The sequence below is a fragment of the Anser brachyrhynchus genome, assembly GCF_964034855.1.
Source record: "Anser brachyrhynchus genome assembly, chromosome: 3".
Classification (NCBI taxonomy): Eukaryota; Metazoa; Chordata; class Aves; order Anseriformes; family Anatidae; genus Anser; species Anser brachyrhynchus.
Window position 1 is genome coordinate 48,224,779 of NC_137696.1, and position 21,125 is coordinate 48,245,903.

A 21,125-nucleotide genomic window follows, 5' to 3' on the forward strand; every position below is an offset into this window, starting at 1 on the left:
AGGACCGGTTACAGAGCACACTTCAGCTGCGAGCAGAGCCAAGGACATGCTAAAAACAGCCCCGTGCTGCTCGTCCTTGATCCCAGTTGCAGACTGTGCCTGGGCCGGCCTGCGGAGCCGTGCGCCAGGCTCAAGGAGCAGCATACTGCTCCCCAACCACAGCCAAAAAAATTGGCTTGGGTTTGGCCCAAGCTTTTACAGCTCCTGACCACAGCTTGCTTCCCCTTGGGTGCTGTTCTGGTTAAAAACCCACACCTGGGGTTGAAGGGCTGCAGGGGTCTGGGCAGTCAGTCAGTCAGGGTGGGCTTTATTTTCCTTTTAAAGCAGGCGATAATCCCCCAGCCCTGTGCCATGCGGGGTTGTTGGCAAACATCAGCCATACGGCCTTGTCTGCTGGCTGGCCCCACGTACTGTGCTTTTGGCCTGGGGGAGGGGGTAGACCTGAAGAAGCAATTTTGCTTGAAAATGAGAAACGGGCAAAGCAGCTGGCAAACCTGGCCTCTGAAAAAGAGATACGGAGAGAGAACAGGAAAGCAATTACTTCAGAAAGCCAGGTTACTCCTTACTCCAAATTAGTTGAGCTGCTTGGAAAAAACCAACAGATAAACCTTTTTGTAGCTCAGCTGATGCCTTTGCTCTTTGCTCAGATTGGTGCTCTGCTACCAGTGAAGCAGCAATTTCCTATGGACGTGCTTCACCAGGTCTCAGTGCACAGGCCCAGAATCTGTGGCCCAGTGGCTGTTTTGTCCAAGCATGAGGCAACCCTACCAATTCTTATGAGATCTTGGAAAGCTTTGGTGGGGAAGACACACAGATCTGGAGGAGGCCACATTTCCACTTAGTGAAATCCTCCTTGAAGTGGTACAACCCTCCGCTGATCAGCCATTTGAGAACCTGGTCCGAACAAAGCCTGGCCCTAGAGATACAAAGAGATCAAGGTCTGTAGACGTATCCAGGTGCCTATGCAATTGTCAGACTCCCCAGGTGACATAGCTAAGTCACTGACCGCCTGTGCTTCTTCCTGAAGGCTGTGAAAGTACTCAACAGCTTTCAGGGTCAGGCTTGTGATCCTCATTTGAGCAGTGGTTGTGGTATCCAGGGAGAATTAATATATGTATCGTAAATGGACTTGGTCTCTTCTTGATGCATGTGCAAAGAAGTATTTTCGTGATGTGGCTCATTGCCAGTGTTCCTTAGAAAGTCACATATGTAATTTTTCATCTATACGTTGATAAAATACTATAATTAGTTTCTGAAATATTTCTAAATCTCCTTTTGCAGTAGTTAACCCCTGTTTGCTAAGAAAAAAGAAAAAAATGACTTTTCCCTTGAAGTCCCAAACAAATAGCTTATTTCACCATCCCAGTGGCTGTGATATGTGATCAGGCACCAAAAGCTACGCGCCTCTTCCTCCTCTCAGGGCACTCATGTGAAAAGTCAGCTGAAGGGACTCTGTCAGTCAATTTTCTGACTTGCTTCATGGTTTTCATTTCTGATTTTAATGCTGTGTTAGAATATTTTTTTTACATTTAATGTTAATGTCTCTAGATGATTTCTGATCACTTGAGATTAATAACAACATCCTGCCCCTTGATATCTGATTTGGGTGTATCAAATTATGTTCAGTCTATTCTTGCAACTGCCCAAATTAGCCAGTAATCCTAATTTGTTGCTAGTCCTGTCCATCTCTCAAAGAACAAATTAAAACAAGACTGTCTCATATGTCAATTAAGGTCTTATATCTTTCCTTCCATCCCTTTCTTTATTGATAGGCTTTATTTTTTCCCCTTTCTTTTTTGTGATCACGAAGGCCTCTAGATTTACAACTCTTGAAGTCAAAGTACTTTATCTACAGATCAAGAACAGCGAAGAGAGCAGCAGTTTTCAGATTATCCTGCCCATCCATCTCAGTCCTGGAGGGGGCCAATTTATGAAATGAGAATTGGACATTCTCAGTGTCTGCTTCATCTTCTGCTGAAACTGCAGACGGGGAACAAATCACTGGCTATTTCAGGGTCTAAGGGTGGCAGAATGAAGACCTGGACTTCGAAAAAGCAGATTTCAGCAATTTCAGAAAGCAGTTAGGCAGAGCCTCTTGGGAAGAAATTCTAAGGGAAGAAGTGCACAGAGCTGGTGGCTATATTACAAGCAAATCAGCCACTTGTCTCAGTGCAGAGGAGCAATAGAGTTTACAGTGAAACCCATATAGCTGCATCAGGAGCACTACATTACTTGAAATCCAAAAAAAAGGAGCCTCGCAAAGAGTAAAAACAAGGCAATAAGGCAATATAACCAGTTTTTCTGAATGAATAAGGAGCAGAAGCAAGGCAAAGGGAGATGCAACTCCACTGCTTAATCACGCAGACAACAAATAAAGCATGACAAAGAGATGTTTGAAGTATTCAATGCTTTTTGGGTTGTATCTTCATTAGAAAAGAAATCTCCATGAAGTAGCATTGAAGTGATTGAAAAAAGGCACTGGCTGGTGTGCAATGGTCCCCTGTCAAATTGAGAAGGCATTTCGCTTTGGATTCTACAGGAGAATTTTTTCCTTGGGACTATTTCTGTTCACTGTCTTCATTATCAGGATGGATGATGGAAAAGGCTCCATGTGCAGTAGACACCAAGCTGGGATGGAGCTATAATGAGTTTGGAGGGCATAATCAGAAAAGGAGCGTTCTTGATGAGCTGGAGAATTGATCTGGGCCCAGCGAGATGGAATTATTTTGGGACAAGTTGGAAGTATTACGCATAGAAATCAAATGAGTATATACAGATTGCACAAAAACTGCTGAGACAGCAGTACCAGAGGAAGGGAGCTGGGGTCTGCGCACCACAAACTGAGCGAGCCAGTAACATGCTGCTGTTCTGAAACAGGAGAATCTTCAGGTAGGAGGTGTTAGTAGGCAGGCAGTATGAGACCTGCTTATGCCACTCTACCCAGTGCTGCTGACATCCCACTTGGTCCAGATTTGGGTGATCTGGATGTCATGTCAGAGGCAATCCGGGCAAAGCAACCAAAAAAAAAAAAGTAGAACTTCTTTTTTTTGTCTAGAAGGAAGATAGTGGAGGGGAATCACAAACCTTTCAATATAAAGAGAGCTGTTTTTTACTTTCCTCCTTGCCTCCTGCAGGTAGGATGAGGAATAATTGGTATAATTTATAGCAGCATATCCTTAGGTTTAACAAAAGCCTGTAGGAGAGCTGTGAGCCCTGGAGGGGGCAAGGAAGGATATTGCAGCATTGTCTTCACTGAAAGCTTTTCAGAGCAGACAAGAGGATGTAGGCAAGCCAAGCACCTCTTAGGATCCCTCTGATCTCCTTTGTGAGACGAGCTGTGGGACTGGGAAGAGATTCTGGGAGACTGTGTGGTCCATTCCTCCTCCCCAGAGCACACCTAACTACAAAGTTTTTGTGTGTTTCAGCAAACAAGACAACAGTGCTTAAAATAACCCCACAAAATAGGAAATAATGCTTTTCATTTCTGTGACTGATGTGGGGTTACGTGTGGTATGTTTTACAGCAGTCAGCAGCTCTGTAGGTCACTGATTTGTTCATATTAACCTGCCTGCCAGGAGTTAAATCAAAAGAGACAGCGGAGGAAGAGTCAAGCTGGGATAAAACTGCGTCCAAGGTAAAGCTGTTTGCAGGGACAAGGTGGTGCCTTCCCCCTGCTTCCCTGCCTCACCTCCCACAGGGCTGGAAGCCCAGGCTCCGAAACCAGAAGGAGATTGGTCTTGGACAAGAAGAGGGTGCAAGCGACCTGCCTGTTGGATGCAGGCAGCACACTGCCCGAGGCTGAACCTCAGTGCCACGAGCAGCACGGACCTTTATTCATCGCAGGAGGCGAGCAAAGGCCTGGGGGTGATTCCGCAGCTCCAAGGGCTGCAGGTCTGACCCCTGGCAAACACCGCGGGAGCTGCCAGGAGGTGATGTACAGTTACAGAGTGGTTTGTCCTGTTTCTCATGGTCTGTGCTTGAAAAGAAAACAGGCTTTGTCCTAACGTACTGGGATGTATGTTGCCCCAGAGTGAAGTACTCAAACAGGACAAGACCTGCAGAGCTACTCTGGAGAAAAGTCCCAGGGAAACTTGAGCATGAATTTTCAGCTCGAAAAAACGAGCTTCTCAATTTATTCCCACCTTGCTGGAGTTGTTCCCATAAAATAATCATCGCTTTTGAAGTCAGTCCTACTCTTCCCCCGTGCTTGAAAGGCTGCTCCCCCAGCTCTGTGTGCGTGCACCGGCTGGCTCTTTTCCAAGTACTACTCGGTGAAGAGACGCCTGCGTGCGTACCTGCTGCAAACTATTTACATTTCACTTTCATTGGCAATAAATTAGCTCTGCAGAGGAGGTCTGAGCAACAGTTGTTCTGAGCAGGGAGGGAGTCTGGGTTCTGTGACAGCGTTTGAACAGCCAGCCCTTATCATCACCAGCGTAAGAGTGCAGGGAGCTTGCTGATGCAAACCAACATCAAGTGAACCGCGGTTGCCAGCAGAGCAGCTTCCCATGTGAAAACCCTGATTCTTCTTGACAAGGCCAAGGCAAGGCAAAGCCAAGGCAAGGACAGAGCTTTTTTTTTTTTTCTTTTTTTTTTTTTCTCCCCCCAAACCAAGTGTTATTGGAATAAGTAATTCTGCAGACCTGCCTTTCACATCTCACTCACTTTATGTGCATTCTAATTAATTTTGTCGGGGAAAATAATTGGCTCAGATCTGGTCGATCTGACTGAAGTTCTAAATAACTTTGTTTGAGTGGTATTTATATTTCAGCAACTAGTCTTGGGTGAAACGCTCACATGCTCAGAATACTAAGCCTGTGCTAACGTGGCATAAAAATAGCGCCATGGTCCATCGAGTGGCATTAAGTCCCATCTATAAAAAGACGTACGGCTGCCTCCGAAATGCAGCTGTCTTGGGGGCTGGAGGGGAGCAGACCAATCTGTGTCAGTGCGGAGTGGTGGGCAGCACAGACACGCTACGTGTTAGCAGCAAGGTGGGGTGAAACGATTCTCAGCTGGGGAGGAGTGATAGGAATTACCCCGTGGAGACAGAGTGGGAACGCAGGAGCTGGTGGGGAAAGATTTTGAGGATGCGGTCATGTTGGGACAGTGCAGGGGCAAGGATCGGGCAGGGGGAGGGAAGGACAAGGACAGCAGTGGGAGATCTGATGTATAGGAGGAGAGAAGAGGCATCACAGGCAATGAAAAAGCTGGGACTGCCCTCACCTGAGGGACAGACCTGGTCAGAGATGGGCCCAGGTGCTGGCGGGGAGATGTCATTCTGACAGCTGGACCGCCGTGGTCAGTAAGTAATCCTCCTACCATGGGACGGGCTGGGGTGCTCCCGTTGCTGGTGATACAGGGCACGGGCACCTTGGCTACAGAAACACGCAGAGGGAAGGCAGGTGTTACTGTGCTGAAGGTCAGAGCGACGCTAAGAGTACCTGCGGTTTTCTTCATCCTACAGCTTCTCTGCAAACACTTGGGCCAGCACTTCTCTCCCCCTCCACCCGACAAATTTTAGATCTGCAGCCAGATCCTCACTCTCCAACTCAGCCTTCATCTCCGCTTGCCACAGCATCAGCCCACTCTCTTGGATCCTCGAAAAGGAAATTCATCTTTCCATCTGCTCCTCTTCATCTCCTTGTTGAATAGGTAGCATTTGCCTGAGATAGCTCGCCCCGTGCTGAAGAACAACACGTTTCGTGCTGCAGAGTGCCCTGAAAGGCCTTCTTCCCATAAGCGAGTTGTGTAAACTGGCTCTCCTTCTGCAAACCTTTCCTACTAGCCTGTGTTGGCTGCGGGGCTCCCCGGGGGAAGCCTGGGTAAATGAACAAGTGTGAAGAGTGCTGCCACAGCCTTCTGCACTTCTTCTCTCCCTGGCGTTAAAAATAATAACTCATTTGTAAATAACAAATCTCCCAGCCTGTTTTTATAGTGCTTTTGAGAGGCACTGGATTAGGAAGCCCGCAGCCTGACTTGCTCCTCCGCCCCGGCTCACGTCCAGCACGGGCAGCAGTGGTGCTAGCTGTGTCAGATCACAGCGTGCGGCCGGTCTTCTTCCATCCCTCTCCGGAGGACCTGCCCTTGCGAATGAGAGCAGTTTTCATTCCAGCTGAGTTTCTGATTTCTCTCCCGGGATTACCAACACGACCTGCACACAGGCAGCTTCTGATCATTGCAATGAGGACGCCGGGTTGCAAGAGCTACCAGCTCATTCCCAGGCAGTAACTAAAAGGTGCAGAGCACTCAAGCGAGTGGCACTGTCACCCTTGCTCCCTCAGGGCCGAAGCTGACAGCTGACTGGCAGGGTTTGCCAACACTGCTGCAATTCTTGCTGTCGCTAGAGAGTCTTTATCACCTTTCTCAGCCCTACAAAGGAGCACACTGATGCGAACGTTTCTTTCCACCGGCTCTCATGTTGACTCTGTGGTTAACTTCCTGCACAAGTCAACAGCCCTGAAATAGGATCGGCAAACAGAAACACGGGAGGGAGGATGACTTAGCACCCAGCCTACAGACTGCGCCGTGGGCTGCCGCTCTCCGGCTCTCCCTGATGTGCCTGCTGGGCGAGGGCAAGCTGTGAGACCACACAGAGAAAGGCTACTCGCAGCAGGCTGCTCCTTCTCACTGCTCGCCTAGAGGAGCAAAAGGTATACCTGAGCCAGCTTCGCCAACGCCACCCCAAGTGCATGTAAAGACACGGGTAGCTGGCCTGTCTGCAGCTGGGATGGGACCTCCAGCACCAAGGGGCTGAGTCCCGGCACCCGTCAGATCTTTCCCAGCACGGCACTGAAACCTGCAGGTGTCCTTAATGGGCAACCCCAAGGCTGCCACGGGGACCCGGAGCTTCCACCAACAGAAAGGAATTTGCCTTTTCTAAGTTCACTGCTGAGGAAGGAGTGAAACAAAGGTCCTCTGGTGGTGATGTGAAATGGATCCAAGCCGCTGGGAAGGCACAGAAATCCTGCTGCCCGCCCAGGATCCGTCCCATCCCACCAGCTCTGGACAGCTGGAGCAAAGCTCATCCACGGTGAGTTCACCACTGCAAGGTGTGGTGTAAAGCAGGGCCAGCTGGATGAAATCCCATGAGCTGTGTCAGAAACGAGATCGGGCACCTTCTGCCTTTAATCTGCATGGCTGGGGAAATAACCCAACGTTACAGAACACCCTACCTTAGGAAATTTCAGGGAGAGTCTTACCTATTTCTCATTTTCACTTCAAATATTTTCTCCCATCCCTCCCTGCCCCCACTTAAAGATTTATTTGGTTTTCCCTCTCTGCGAGCTCAATCTAATTAAACAAAAAAAAATGCTTTATTCATGCGAGTGTTCTGTGAACTTTACTCAGGAAAAGTGCTGAATACACCAAAAGCAAAGAACAGTTTTTATGTGACTCGTTTTTTTTTTTTTCCTGTTTTTTTTTTTCTTTCTTGCTCAGCAAAGCTGTTTTTCTATTAAGTAAAGAAATGGATGAAACCCCACACTTCAATACACAGGCAATTCAAACTTCAATAAAATAACAAAAACATGAAATGCTATTTTATTGGTCACTGAATTCCTTTTCCGCACTGGGAGCATTTCCATACCAGTGATTAACAAAGTGAGGCCTTGATCCTTTGAGTGTAAGAGGCTTTTAAAATGGCCAAGTTAAACTCTTGGAATATAAGAATGGTTAGACTTAGGGTTGTCTGGGCAATATCCATTTGATTTCCATTTCCATATGGATTATGACACAATCTTGCATCTTGAACCTACGTACTTGCATACTAATTTTTCCCTGGGAACCTCTCCTACATTCCCTGTCCAAAATAAATGGTGATCTCATGATCAGCTATTTCATACTTTTCATCATTTCTCCTCATTATTCAGAGCGTGTCTCATGCCTTATTTACAAGCCGTGATTCAAACCGCGCCGTGGAGGAAATGGGCTGCAATTTGCAGATTAACTTCTCTGCGTAACGTTTTGTGGTAGCACCCAAGCGCTTCCCAAAGTCTTCACAAATTTGTCTAGACTGCTTCAGCGTGAGGTCCTGTGTCTGCAGGGTGTCAGGAAAAGGCTTGGGAAACAGCAACGTCAAGAACGAGCATTCGCAAGGCAACGTGCAGAAGGAGGAGAAATGCTGCGTGGGGGTGCCGTGCTCCATGCGACAGCAAGGTGCTCGTCCCCACCTGCAGCCTCACCGTGACTCACAGCAGGATGCAGCCATTGGGTATGTAGGCACTGGGTAGCCAGCTTTTCCCCTATCCTGTTCTTTCTGTCCTGCTCAAAGGATGAGGAAGACAATGCTACCAATGTGTGAGGTTTCTCAGAGTTTGCACTTCTCACACCACTGCTGATTGCAGGGAGTATTCCGACATCCCTGGTGGTTACAGCTGCGGTTTGGCCGTTCCCCAGTGAGACCGTTTCTCAATTAAAAAGCAATCACGTTTTGTTAAGATGAAAGAAGAATGGTTGTGAGAACCAATATTTGCAGAGCCACATCGGTAGGTTACAGCTATAAATTGAGCGTTCTTTTATCAGAGGACGCTTTCAGTGCACGTTTATGAATAGGGTGGATTTGTTTGTGCACTGGGCACGGGAGGTGCACGCGTTTGTTTGCCTTTTAGGTGTGGTGCAGGTAGGTAACTCCTTCCGCGATAACAGAATGTGATAGCTCCTGCTTTTCTGATTGCATTACTCCACTGCCTTTCTGGCTCTGCAGCCTCGAGCTGCAGCCTTGGTGTGAGCAAATACGCTGAAGGTTGCACTTTGGCCAGCGAGCTGCCAAACAGCTGCATTTCAGCAAGACGTGGTGTCGTGCCTGGGTGGCTCTGTCCCAGAGCTGAGCCCCGTGTCACTGCAATAGTGTGGTAGAAAATGGCAAATTGAGCCACGCAGAGGTATGGGTCAGCGAAGTCATTAACAAAGTGACCTCACGGAGAGGGGAGACAATGCAGGGGCCTGGCGTGATGATGCCCAAGAGTTTTCTTTAAGAGCAGGCTCTGCAGTAATGACGGTAACACAGAGAACAGCAACATATTACAAAGGCCCTTTACAGCAAGCCCCCTGGGCCTGAATTTCCAGGAAGAAAAGAACTTGCCTGTAGTGCCAGCGCTTGCTTTACCTGATACATGGCAATGCCGGGGGGCTGTTTTGGGGAAGGCAACCCTCCCTCACCTCCTCAACCCTGCCCTCACCTCCACCAGGCGTGGGGCCGGCGCGGGACGAGCAGTCACGAAGACCAGGCAGAAAAAGGCGAGAGGCAAGTTTGCAGAGAGGATCTGGCACAGCGAAGCCGTGAGCAAGGCTTTAGGGTCAAGCCGTGAGCTGCCCCCCACAGCACGGGCACGTACCACGTGTAAGAGACTGGGGGAGCACGCGCGGGTTTACCGACTTGAGCATCTCTGTCCTGATTATGAATGCACCAAGTGGAGTGAGGCAGAAGCTCAGCCTCTGCGAGGCAAAGTAAATAAAATAACATTAAAATCTAATTTTCTCTAGATTCCTACAAGCCTTTGGGAGGACAAAGGGATCACAATAGGTGTTTGTTTTCCTATAGATTTCCCATCATACTTCTACTGCCTCCTATTACATGCACATAGGCGGTGTTGGTTTGTTTCTTCTCCACTCCAGAAAAAAAGGAAAATAAATTGGGGGGAGTCCAATTACTGAAACTTAATTAAAACAATTTAAAAATGACTTAAGTAATTATCTAACAAGTGATCTTTTTGGTAACAGCTGTACACAGGCAATTTATTAGTTAGTGAAGCCAACCTTGTTTTTTAATATAAACAGACTAATTAATCAGTGGTTAACTCTTGTAATGACCAGCCCTGGCATTTAATTATTGCTGCTGTCATCAAGCATAATAGCTTATTTCCCAGGGTTATTCTCCAAACTGCCAAGAGTGACCACTCCGTGTGAAGTTTAAAGCACTTTCCCTGACTCTCTCTCATTTCCACATCCTCACAACTTTTTGGAGCACGCACATTTCCTAGCATGAGAAGTTTCACCCGGCTTTTTGGCTTGGTAGCAGATTTCTGGAAATGCTGAGAATTTTCTGGGGAGCAGAATTTTCCAGTTCTTTCAGGTTTTAGTTGCTTAGTGTGGAAAGGGGAGGAAAAATGTTTCCTTCTCACTTTAGAAAGCACCTCTATGGAAAGCACCTCACTTTTTTGAATGTGGCTGTGGAAAAAAAGGACCAAGATCTGCAACAGGCACATGTTGGAGGTATTTATGTTGCCTTGTTTTAAGCATCCAGCTGAGCTGCTGAAGTTTGGTGGTGAGGAGACTGATCCTATGGAGGAGAGCTGAGAGCCCCCACAGCTCAGCAGACAGCGAGAGCCGGAGTGCAGGCAGGTAAGAGAAAAGCTCAGTATGAGACCAACAGGAGAAGGTAAGGAACCTCCTGGGGTCCCCAGAGCTCACGAACAGCAGACCAAGAGCTGCCTGTCATTGGAAAAAGGTGAGAAGAAGAAACTCTGACAAGGTAGTCCTCTCCTGATCTTGGCCTTTCAAAAGGCTCTGGGATAATGAATAATACAGGAGTTGTGCGTTGAAAAATGCCCCTTAAAAGGAGGCACAGGCATTAGGTAAGACACGAAAACCTGGGGGGTGGGCATGCCTATCTGGAGGGCATCTCCAAGGCTGTGGTCACACACACGTGGCTGTGGAGTATGCACCCAGCAAAAGCCTCGAGTGCGCAGGGCCCTGCTGCTTCCCCGTGATTACCCGGCCCTGCACACGTTTCAGAGAGTTAAAGATTTTCTAACGGATTTAATAAACCTGAAATGTCCGGCAACAGATGCCAGATTTGATCATCTCGCCAGGGCTGACAATAAAGAGGCTCACATAAACTCAGCAGGAAGGGAAGCAGAGAGTGCAGAGGAGCTATTAGCGAGGAGGCTAGCGTGAAGCAATTGCAGGCAGCAGTCAGTAGGGCAGTAAAAGCTAATAAAACCTTGATGTACAAACCAGACTAATCAAAGAGCAGGTCCCGCATATGTATCTCCGGTCCCCTTGGCCTTCACACGGCAGCTGGTGGGAATAGCTTGATTGCCTTTGTAGATAAATGGATCCCAAGTAAGCGATACCTGAGCATCTCTGTCAGCCCACTGGACTGAAACAAGACTTCAAAATCCCCAAAATGAGCAGCAAACTTCCTCGTGTTTTCAAGCTGTCAGCTCTCCGCAGCCTTGTGGTGGAAAAAAGCCCAGGGTTTGGCTTTGAAGGTGAGTCAGCATGGGGGAAGGGAGAGGCTGCCTTTTTCTGGAGCGTGTTTTCTGCAAAAGGGCAAATAAACAGTGCTGCTTTCTGCCCCGTGGAGCAAAGGAGGAGGGCAAGGCCAGACCCAGCTCTTGGTCATGCAGGAACAAACCTGGATTTGTAAACAGAGTTATTCCCAATATACCCTGGGGAAAACAGGAGCAGACCTGGGACCCTGTTGCCTGAATTTTCCATGGCCAGGCTTCTCCCCAAAGCTACACCGAGGCTTTGGCCACGTGGTGAGTAATAACGGAATGTTTTAGTAAAAAGCGGATGGCAAAGGACGTGAAAACATGCCTGGTGCTGCCCTCCACTCGTGTCACCTCCCTGGCCACATGCAGAGCTGGTCTGGTCCCGCAGCACCCTACATGAAGAGCACAGTCCGGCAGCCACAAAGGTGTTGGAGAGACTGGGCTCAGGAAATAAAGCAGGTATTTGCCACGTACCGGCCTTAGACAGCCTGCGTCAATCTGATGAATGCAGAGGGAGAATAGGTAGGAGTTGCTGTAACGGACCTAGACTAGTAATGACCCTACATTTCTGCCTGCCGTAAGCACTCCTGCCTAATTCTCAGGATGAAGACACCCAGCCCTCCCTCCCCATCACACGAGTCCTCCCCCATCTGCACCCCAGGAAGATGAGCCTGCATCTGGGGAGGAGCAGAGCGAGGCTGTTTCCTTGGGGCTCTAATTACACCTCTAATTACAGCACTGGCCGTGACGGGGACTGAGACCTACTGGAGAGACCCAGCACCGTTCCTCCACCAGCAAGGGCAGAACAGGAGGCTTCAAAGAGCGCTTTGAACCATGACCATTGCTCCTGGCAGTGAAACAGCATTTAGCAGCTAAGCATCCAGACCTGGGGTTAGCTCTGCTTCCACCTAATTCAAACACCGAGCCCAGAAGGAAACCAAAACAGGAGCTTTGCTGGCTGAAAACACCCCATTTTGTTATTTTTGCGTTGGCTGGTCAGGCTGCAAAGCAGCAACGTATGGTCCGAGGGCACAGGCTTTTACTACCCAGCGGTGCACGCATGCACGGGCAGCACGCAGGCTGCATGCACACGTGTACGTGCTCTTCTTGGTGGGGAAGCATCGGAGACCAAACCTTCCTCTGAGGTCACTCTGTCACTGGAGGTCACACGAGGGACTTTGCTGGCATCAGTAGCTTTCTGCAGGTGCAAAAGCAGCCTCCTTCTACAAGGACAGGAACCGGCCCCTGCAGCGCTGGGTCAGGCACACGAATTTCGTGCCTCCCGTTTTGTGCATGGCCCATGCACTGCTGTCCTGGGGTTGCTGGAAGAGCAGCCCCCTGCCCGGCCACTGCCCTCGGTGTGGGTTTCTCAGTCATCCGAAAGCTCTCACAACTTAGAAGTCTGTCGTTACGGGCAAGGGAGAGGGCAATCATGGCATTATTTCTCGTTTGCGTACCGCGGGGTGTCTCCAGGAGCACAGATGCTCTCGATGCCGATGGCACAGAGATGAGTCTGGCCCCAAACATCAGCTTTATGCTGAGCACCGGAGGGTACCGCTCCCACCAGGTGCTGGCAGTGCCGAGCAGTTTTGTAACTGATGTTCACGTCTCCTGGCAGAAAAGTGCGTGGAAGTAGGGCAGCCATATATTTCCTCCAATTTGGCATTGAACCGGAGGCAGAGAACAGGCGTAATTTCCATGCCAGGCTGGAGATGTAATAGAAAAGCCATCTAGCAGGTGAAAAATGAAGTGGCCCCTGACACAGGCAGATACTCCCTCCCACCTACTGCAGCCTTCCTGCTGCTCCCTGGTGTCTCTGTAATACAAACTGTGCTCATTTCACAGGCTCACCGCAGGCCAAATGGCTGTTCATCGCCCCTGCCTGTGCTTCTCTAATCATCTGCAGCCCTTCATCTCCTACGCGGGGCATTGCCACGTGCAGCCGGAGCGCAGTGTTACCCTTTCTGCTGCACCACCCAGGGCACTTGGAGTCCAGAGCCGTCTGCAAAACCAGGTGCTGCAGAAGCACAGGCTTCAAAGGGGGCTGGCAAAGTGTGCCGGGGGTCTGGGCACCTCCCGGCCAAAGGAAACTCAGGCGCCGAGCCCAGGAGCTCGGTTATGCCTGTGCTCATCATGGTCATGCTTGGCGGTGGGGTGGATGTGCCTGAGATGGAGAGGGAACACATCTTGGTGCTGATGGTGATGCAGTACCTGCTGGGCTGAGGTCAGGTTGGCAGTAGACCCCTGGGATTTTGGCCAGGAGGGAGCACTTCTGCCCCTGCTGTGTCCTGCCGATGCTGCCCAGGATGTGATTTAGCACAGAGGCATGAAGAGCTGTGTGTGCCCGATGGGCAACAAGCATCAGGCATGGGTTGCCAGTGCTTGGTAGCTAAAGCCTTGTTGAAGAGGAGCGTTTTGTGTTACACATTTCTGAGGAGCACCCATCCTTTTTCTTTGCCATGCTTTCTCTTTGCAGTCCAGTGTCCCAGGGAAGCCTTGCTGGTGCTGGGGTCCTGGGGGAGTCCTCCTCCTTCCGCAGTGGACCACTTTCATGTGTGCCTCATCACCACCAGACGTGTTCCCTTGGTCCTAAAATCATTTAAACAGGTTTCATTAGCTAAAGACAATCTGCTTTTAAAGAGATTTTTATCACATATTCCTCTTTGTACTTGTCCTATCTTGGTACTGTAGCCTTGTTTTTGTAATATTTAACTACGGCCCCTGTGAGTTGCCCGTGCTCTTGTTTCATCTCCCAGTATGCTACACTTCCTCACATGCATATTGACACACAGTAAGTTAGAGCAGGTTTCTTTTTTTAATACCTAGTATCTTGAATATTTGCAGTTTCAATTGCATTAGCCCCTAGAAGGACGCCACTATACTACCTACTGTATATGCAAATGGATAGGGAATTTGTTCATTTTCAAAACAAAATGCATTCTTCGACCTGGACCCAGATGACTGATGAGCAAAATAATGTTGTGACTATGGCTTGATTAGACCTTAGCATTTAAAATAAATGCATCCGCTTTAGTGAGGCTTACACAGTTTTTCTGCCGACTCCTCAGTAGCCATTACATGGTGGAGCTTGATTAAAGGAACGTGCATTTCGAAATCGTGTTCCTACACATGTTCACTTAAACTGAACGTGAAACATTTAAACATGCCTGTCTGGATCGCCTTCTTGCTAATCAGTCACTGAGGTGAGCTGACACATCGCCTGTCCTCTAGCCAGCTAGGCAGCACAACTCGCACGTTGTAAATTCGGTATTGGGCAAGATAGCTGTCCATCAAACGTGAATAATAGGTTGGAGGAGTTAATAGTCTGTTCCCAGATATTTTACGAGCAGAAACATGGTCTACATTTACAGAATCAATTATTCACCGTGAACAATTGTCCCAATTTTTCTCATTCAAAACACAAGGTAGTTAAATATGTGCCATTATCTCTCAGTTTTCGAGATTCATGGATCTGAAGGCCAAGGGGGTAATTAAGATCATCTAGGTTGACCTCTAGCTTAATACAGGCTAAAAACTATCTTCTGATTATTTCTGCATGGAGACCATCTTTTCTGCTTGAGCAGCAGCACATCTTTTAAAAAGACAGCTAATTATGATTTGAAAACATTGTGTGTTAGAGAATCTGGTACATCCCTTTAAGCTGTTTGTATAATCACCCTTGTTGCCAACATTTTTGTCTTGTTTCTAATCTGAATTTGTCCTGCTTCAGCTTTCAGCCACAGGATCTTATTACGCCTTTACACCACTAGATTAGAGATCCATCTGCCATCAGAAACCCCTTTCATAATGGTGTTTGTGAGTCATGATCACATCACCTTTTATTTTCTCTTGAATAAGCTAGCAACATTAAGCTTTGTTAGCCTTTTGCTATACAGCCAGTCGTCTGATCTGAGATTATACTTGCAGCTTCCATCTGAACCTTTTCTGGCTTGTGCTTTTTTGAGGCCGACACAAAATTTCCTTAGAATTGCCAAAGCCCACAGCTGGCATTTCCCTTTGTGGGGACTGCATCCAGCCTCACATGGCTCTGAACTAGACATTAACTTAACATGAAGGGCACACAACTGAAAATTGCTGATTGCTGGAGCACAGGTGATGGTGGCTTGAGTGTCTTCTACATCCAAAGAAGCTAAAGTCCAAACCAGCAACATATAAATACTTCACAGTTTAAAAATCCAGTTTCATGAAGCTGAAAAAGAAAGTAATTCTGGAGAAAGAATTTAAAATGCAAGACATCATAATAGTATGCCTAATTTTGTTTCCATCCATCTCCAAAAGGAAAAAGGAGAAGTAGAGAGGTCCAGCAAAGGACAAGAAGAGAGATTACAGATACAGCCAAAATCATTTCATTCAAAGGAACTTTAAATAGACCAGACTTTGTCAGCTTGGAAAGGAGTTGACTGAGGAGTGAACATGATGTAACACAACTAAAAATGGTGCGGAAAAGGTGAATGGAAATGACTGCATACAAGGATGAGGAGGGGAGGTGCAGCCCAGGCGAGCTAGCCACTGCTGGAGGCTGGCTCGGTGGCCTTTCGATTGCGCCCTGTCCAGCCATTCTCGCCTTCCTAAAATGTGAAGGGTAACTGGGAATTTTATGCAAGAGTTTATTACATGCCCCAAAGCCACACAGCTGCCCAAGTGTGAGAAAAAAGTTACACTGGTAAAAAGAAGCAAGCTGGCTTGAAGTAGGCGAATGTAGCTGAATACAAATGCATGCACACACACACAAATAGGGAAAAAAGAGATAGTAATGAATATAAATTAGAAGGCTGGAAAACCAGAAAATGTCTTGGTGGAGTGACAGGACACAGGGAAAAACCTAAGGCGAGAGAGCTAATGGCAGTAAAACAAAGTTTTTAATATGCCTATTAATAAAAAAAAATCCTAACAATGAGTCTAGTCTGTAAAAACATGTTTTTAATGTAGAAATGGCAGATAGATTCAATATATCTTGTTGCTCCAAATGTTTTTTTGAAAAGTCTGCATGAAGAATTCACCAAGGGCGAAGATGAAATCTGTTCCCTTCCAACAGTAACTTGGCAATGTGCTAAATGCGCTAATAAGCTGGCTGTTTTTAACCAGTAGGTCTGGCTGCAGCAAGAGTTTTAGAAGAGCTGGATGAGGAGAGCTGTGGACTATTAAACTGGTAAACCCTGGGAGCACTGGAAAGACTTGCTTGTCTGGAGATACAGAAGTTACAAATATTGATAACTTCACGCGTGTCAGCTTGATCCTCAGCAAAATAATGCAATGTCATCAACAAGGAGAAAAAAAAACCAACCAAACAAAAAACTGCAGTCAACAGCGATCAGTTTAGCCTCAAGGGAAACAAATTGTTCAATACCAGCATGGCATCACGTTTGTTTAGCAATAGGAGTGTTGGGGAGAATGTGTTTATATTTCTCTAAGGTGTTTGTTACGGTACTGAAAAAACATTTTTATCAAGAATTATTCAAATGAACAAGTTGTGGTAAATGAGACTAAAAATAATTTAGTGGACTGGGCTCAAAACATGCTGTTAAGTCTAGAGACATCTTCTGTAGGCAACTGCGGGCTTTCTTGACCTGTTCTCTTCAACCCGTTGCTACAGAAATGACCCAGAAGAAGACCTGCAAATATTGCTGGAGGCTGGGGAGTGAGGGTAGAGAAGAAGACACGCCACTGAGCTGAAACACTTCTAAAAACAGGAGCCTGCAAATATTTCAGTGCAGCCAGAAGTGAAGAGATGTGCCTCAGGAGGAGGCGAGTAGGCCGCCCTCACAGAAAGGGGACACTGCCTGGGTATCCACAACCCTGAAGGACTGGACAACTAGGGTGCAAAGTCAGATAAAAACAAGCCTCCGTTTGGTGTTCTGCAGCAAAAACAGCTGAAGTGATCCCTGGCCACAGTAAAAGGTTCATTTCTGGCGTCAGCACCCAGTTCTGCTCCTCACACGCCCGGTTGCAGCAGCGTTAAAGGCTTCAGAGGAGAGCTACGATGGGGGAAAGCATTGTCTCTGTAAATCCTTTGTTCAAGAGAGCAGATCAAGGTCTTTTATACAGGAGGTAAACTGGAACAGCAAGTTTTACCTTTTTTAGTTTCAGGACTTCTACTGCTCTTCTTGTGCTCTGTGACAGACTTCTTAGGAGCAGGCCGTGGCCCAAACCGCAACACAGGCACAAACCACTCTCTGATCCGGGCCCTCCCTCCCTGCTTTGCTCTCCCTTATTTTTAGGCTGCTAAAAAACGGTGATGACTTTTATAATTTATTTCAGATAAAAGTATGAAACGTGCCTGGCTGAAAACTGATGGTAGGCAGGGAGATTTATTGTTCAGGCTAATTCCTTACCATCTAGGAAGGCGCTTTGACTTCAGTAGGAGCTGGATTAAAATCTGACCAAGAAAGTAATATTAGAATTGGGATTACATTTATTAATTGGTTTGTTTCCCTGCTTGGACTGCTAGACAACACTTCTGTCTCAGTTATTTCTCTAACAGCACTGAGGGACAAAGCCAGGATTCAATTAAGTACAAGAAAGAAAGGCACAAGAAATGATCGTCAGCGGTGCAGGATTGTTTCTTTCTGCAGAAGCACGCAAAGTGCTTGCTTGTTGTGGGTGCGTTTGCCAAGCTGAGAAGTTATAGGCAATATTGATCTGGGCTCCCAGCTCCGTGGAAGCAGGCGCTGGGCGGAGGCCAAGGAGGGTGAAGTCTCAATGCGGCGTCGGTCGGGCTCAATGGGCCGTTCTTTGAGCGAGGAGCCCCTTCTTCTCAGTGTTTGCACCTGTGTGGGTTGCATGCCTCCGCGGGTGAAGCTAACAGGAGGCGGCGTTGTCTGGGGACCAGAGCTGGGATGCGAGGGAAGGGCACTCAGCCCTGATTTCGAGCTCTCCTGCTGGGATGGCAGCCGACCCCTGGGAAACCCTCCTCAGCCCGGGTTTACGCGCTGTGGTATGGGGATAGCGTGACGCGCGGCACGTTTGAAGTGGCTGGGGGGCTCCAGATGAAAGCTGAAAAGTCAACAAGTCCTGAGTTTCATTATGAATTTTCATAAATCCTTTTTTTCCTGACTGTCGACAGATATTAGCTTTTCATATCTCTTCATGAATGTGTAAACCGGGAACTGAGACCTTCTTTCTCCAACCATGAGGTGACTTAATCCGAATTGATTTGATTTTTATTTTTTCAGGTAAGCCCTACAAGATTCCACAGTGATTGCTCAGACATGACCTCAGACAGCTAGAAAGAAATGCAAGTTTGCGAGCCCTTCTGGGCAGAGCACTTGGGCTCGTTGTGGAAGGGGAAGTCTATGTAATTACAGTTTTTTTCTGTTTGAAAAAGGCCATATTTTCTTCCTGCTGGGAAGAGTTCGATGTCAGATCTGGCATTTCTCTTTCACCAAACATGTTGAAAAATGTGAATTTGGAATCTCTTTTCCTCTTTTATAAACAATATAATTCATATAATAACATTTACAAAGCTTATGACTATATCCAGTTTACACGGGCTATAAACGTGGAAGAGCGTGCCAAAGGAGGGCAAAGCACTCTCAGGAATCGATACAAAACAAATGGCCCTGCACAGCCGGCCCGTAAGAAAAATGTGGTGGTTGACAAATTCTTTGCTCCCCGCAATGCTCTGGGCTCTCGGCTAACCTCAAGCACGCATCCGTTAGAGCTCCATGTGGAGGGCAGGATTTTGCTCACGTCGGCATTGTCTGACCTCTCCATTTCTGCTGAATATCTGTGTCACCTACTGATTGCTCTCTCTGTAAAATAATCCTCCTTAAATTATTTAGATGCATATTCTGCCTGCCCCTCGGCTTGTGTTCTAATTCTCGTGAGCGAAATGACCTCAATTAGAAATTCTTGCTTAAACATACAATATCGTGGAGATGGTTTCAGTTTGTCTTGTCCTTTCTTGCTTTTTTTTTCAAGCCCCATTTTGTATATTTTTGCTCATCTGCAACTCATTAGCTTCTGTCATTACCTTCCCTTAAAACAAAACTTACTAGAAGATAATTATTTAATTTGCAAAAAGGAATTAAAAATGCCATAATTAAGGTTGTAGTTTTCCTTTTTATACCCTTGAGGGGATACTATTTTCTCTAATTATATAATCATACTAAACCAGGCCTCATATAAAGATACATGCATTTTTAATATCAACATTTCTTTTTTTTTGCTTTCATTAGAAATGCTTGTAATTTATGATGGTAAAAGTGAGATTGGTATTAGGGCTATTCATTTTTAACTTGGAGCCTTTTATTGTTGCTCAGGGTACTGTACTAATCAAGGTGTACAGCGCTCTTCGCCACTCTATTTTAGTATCATTTCCAAATACATTTTATACATTATTCTTAAGTCAAAATCGGTATTAAAATGGCTCCAAAAGTAGTTGTTTCCTAACAGCTGGAGACAGGACTGCAGCTTACCAATTCTTGCAAAGAAAATCAAATTTTACTCCAGCATCCACCTACCTACAATCTTTTCAAGTTTCTTACAAATTATCTGGCACTTAACTCGGAAATTAAATTCTGTGTCTCACCAAACAATTTATCAAGCTTTTATTTTTCCAATTCATCTGTAGTAAGCTTCTGGTGCTTTTCCAGTCATTCTTTGCTACCCCTGAGAAAATCAGGGCTGCTAGTATTGAACTCTGACATTAACGTGAACCAAGACTTGACAGGCCAGGCTTTTCAAGGTTAGCCCCTGGCTGTGCCATCCACGTGGTTTTGAGTTTATTTGACAGAAGAATCTGGCTGAATTTTTACCTCGCCTTTCCTAAAGCCAGTTATTTTGTGGAGAAACCCACATCTGTCTGATATGATTTGCCTTTCAAAAAGCTCTCCTGACTCATGATTAATAAATAATTCTCTCAGAATGTGCAGTTTGTGGTCCAACTCTTTGGTCCCTAATCTCCAATATTAACTGTAGGTTAACTCATACTTGTCTGGCATTTTTTATCTGTATCCTACACAAGAGGCTCTTTTGCATTTTCATTAATCTCTGTAACCTCCCGTTTGTGCTCATTAGTACCCACACATCCTCTGCAGGCTTATTGTTAATACGTTTTCTTAACAAATTCAAAGGCAAAGAAAACATTTAGTGCCGCTGTCACTTTTTTCTTCCAAGAGCTCAATTTATTGACCCATTATTTTTCTGCAGTTTTCATTCCTCCAGTATATTGATGGCATTTCCTGTTTTTAAATATTTATGTGCTTTCTTCTTGGTTTCTTTTTTCCCCATTTGCTCTTCATGTCCTACAGTTACTTACGTTTCTGCTCATACGCTCCTGGGATCACTGCACTGCTTTGTTCCGTACCCACAGTTACACCATGGCTTCTTTACTGGAATACCTTAAGTATGGCCAAATTCCACCCCAATAGAATTTGTTGGGTTTGGCAGATGAAAATCAAACAAACCACATCCAACATTGGTTTAATATGCTGGGAGATTGCAAAATTATTCTTCCATTTACTTCAAATATTTACTGATGTCAGAAGATACCTTTCTTCTTCCTTCTCCCTTTTCCCCCCTCTTTTCTCCCAATAGACCAGAGCCTTGTATATTTTATCTATCCTAACTCACTGCATGCTGAGCCCTGGACAATGTCATTGGCAGCATCACTCACATCCGATTCGAGTGACTTTCTCGCTCATAATTCCGAATACACCTATGGCACTCATGTTTAAGGGGGCTTGATGAGCACAGAGGGCTGCTGCCTTCCATTCAAGCCACCAGCAGAATGAGGAAGAGGCAGCAGGACCTGACAGAGAGCTGCTTGTCTCTGAGAAAGAAAAACGAAGCATTTTCTGATTTCTGGAAGTTGTTCAGATTAAAGGTTTTTTGTTTCTTTGTTTGTTTGTTTTTCCCTGCATCGTGTCACACCTCAGCAAAAAT

The 21,125-nt window shown here is 46.6% G+C and overlaps 1 protein-coding gene across 1 annotated transcript in view; it reads left to right on the forward strand.

The window, feature by feature from the left end:
- The window catches only part of URB2 (URB2 ribosome biogenesis homolog), a 73,453-nt gene extending 54,664 nt beyond the window's left edge, over positions 1–18,789 (forward strand). The window contains exon 9 of the mRNA XM_080585617.1: positions 18,413–18,789. Coding sequence (XP_080441743.1) covers positions 18,413–18,466 — 54 coding nt within the window. The 3' untranslated portion in view covers positions 18,467–18,789. The remainder of the gene's footprint in view (positions 1–18,412) is intronic.
- Positions 18,790–21,125: the final 2,336 nt, after the last annotated feature.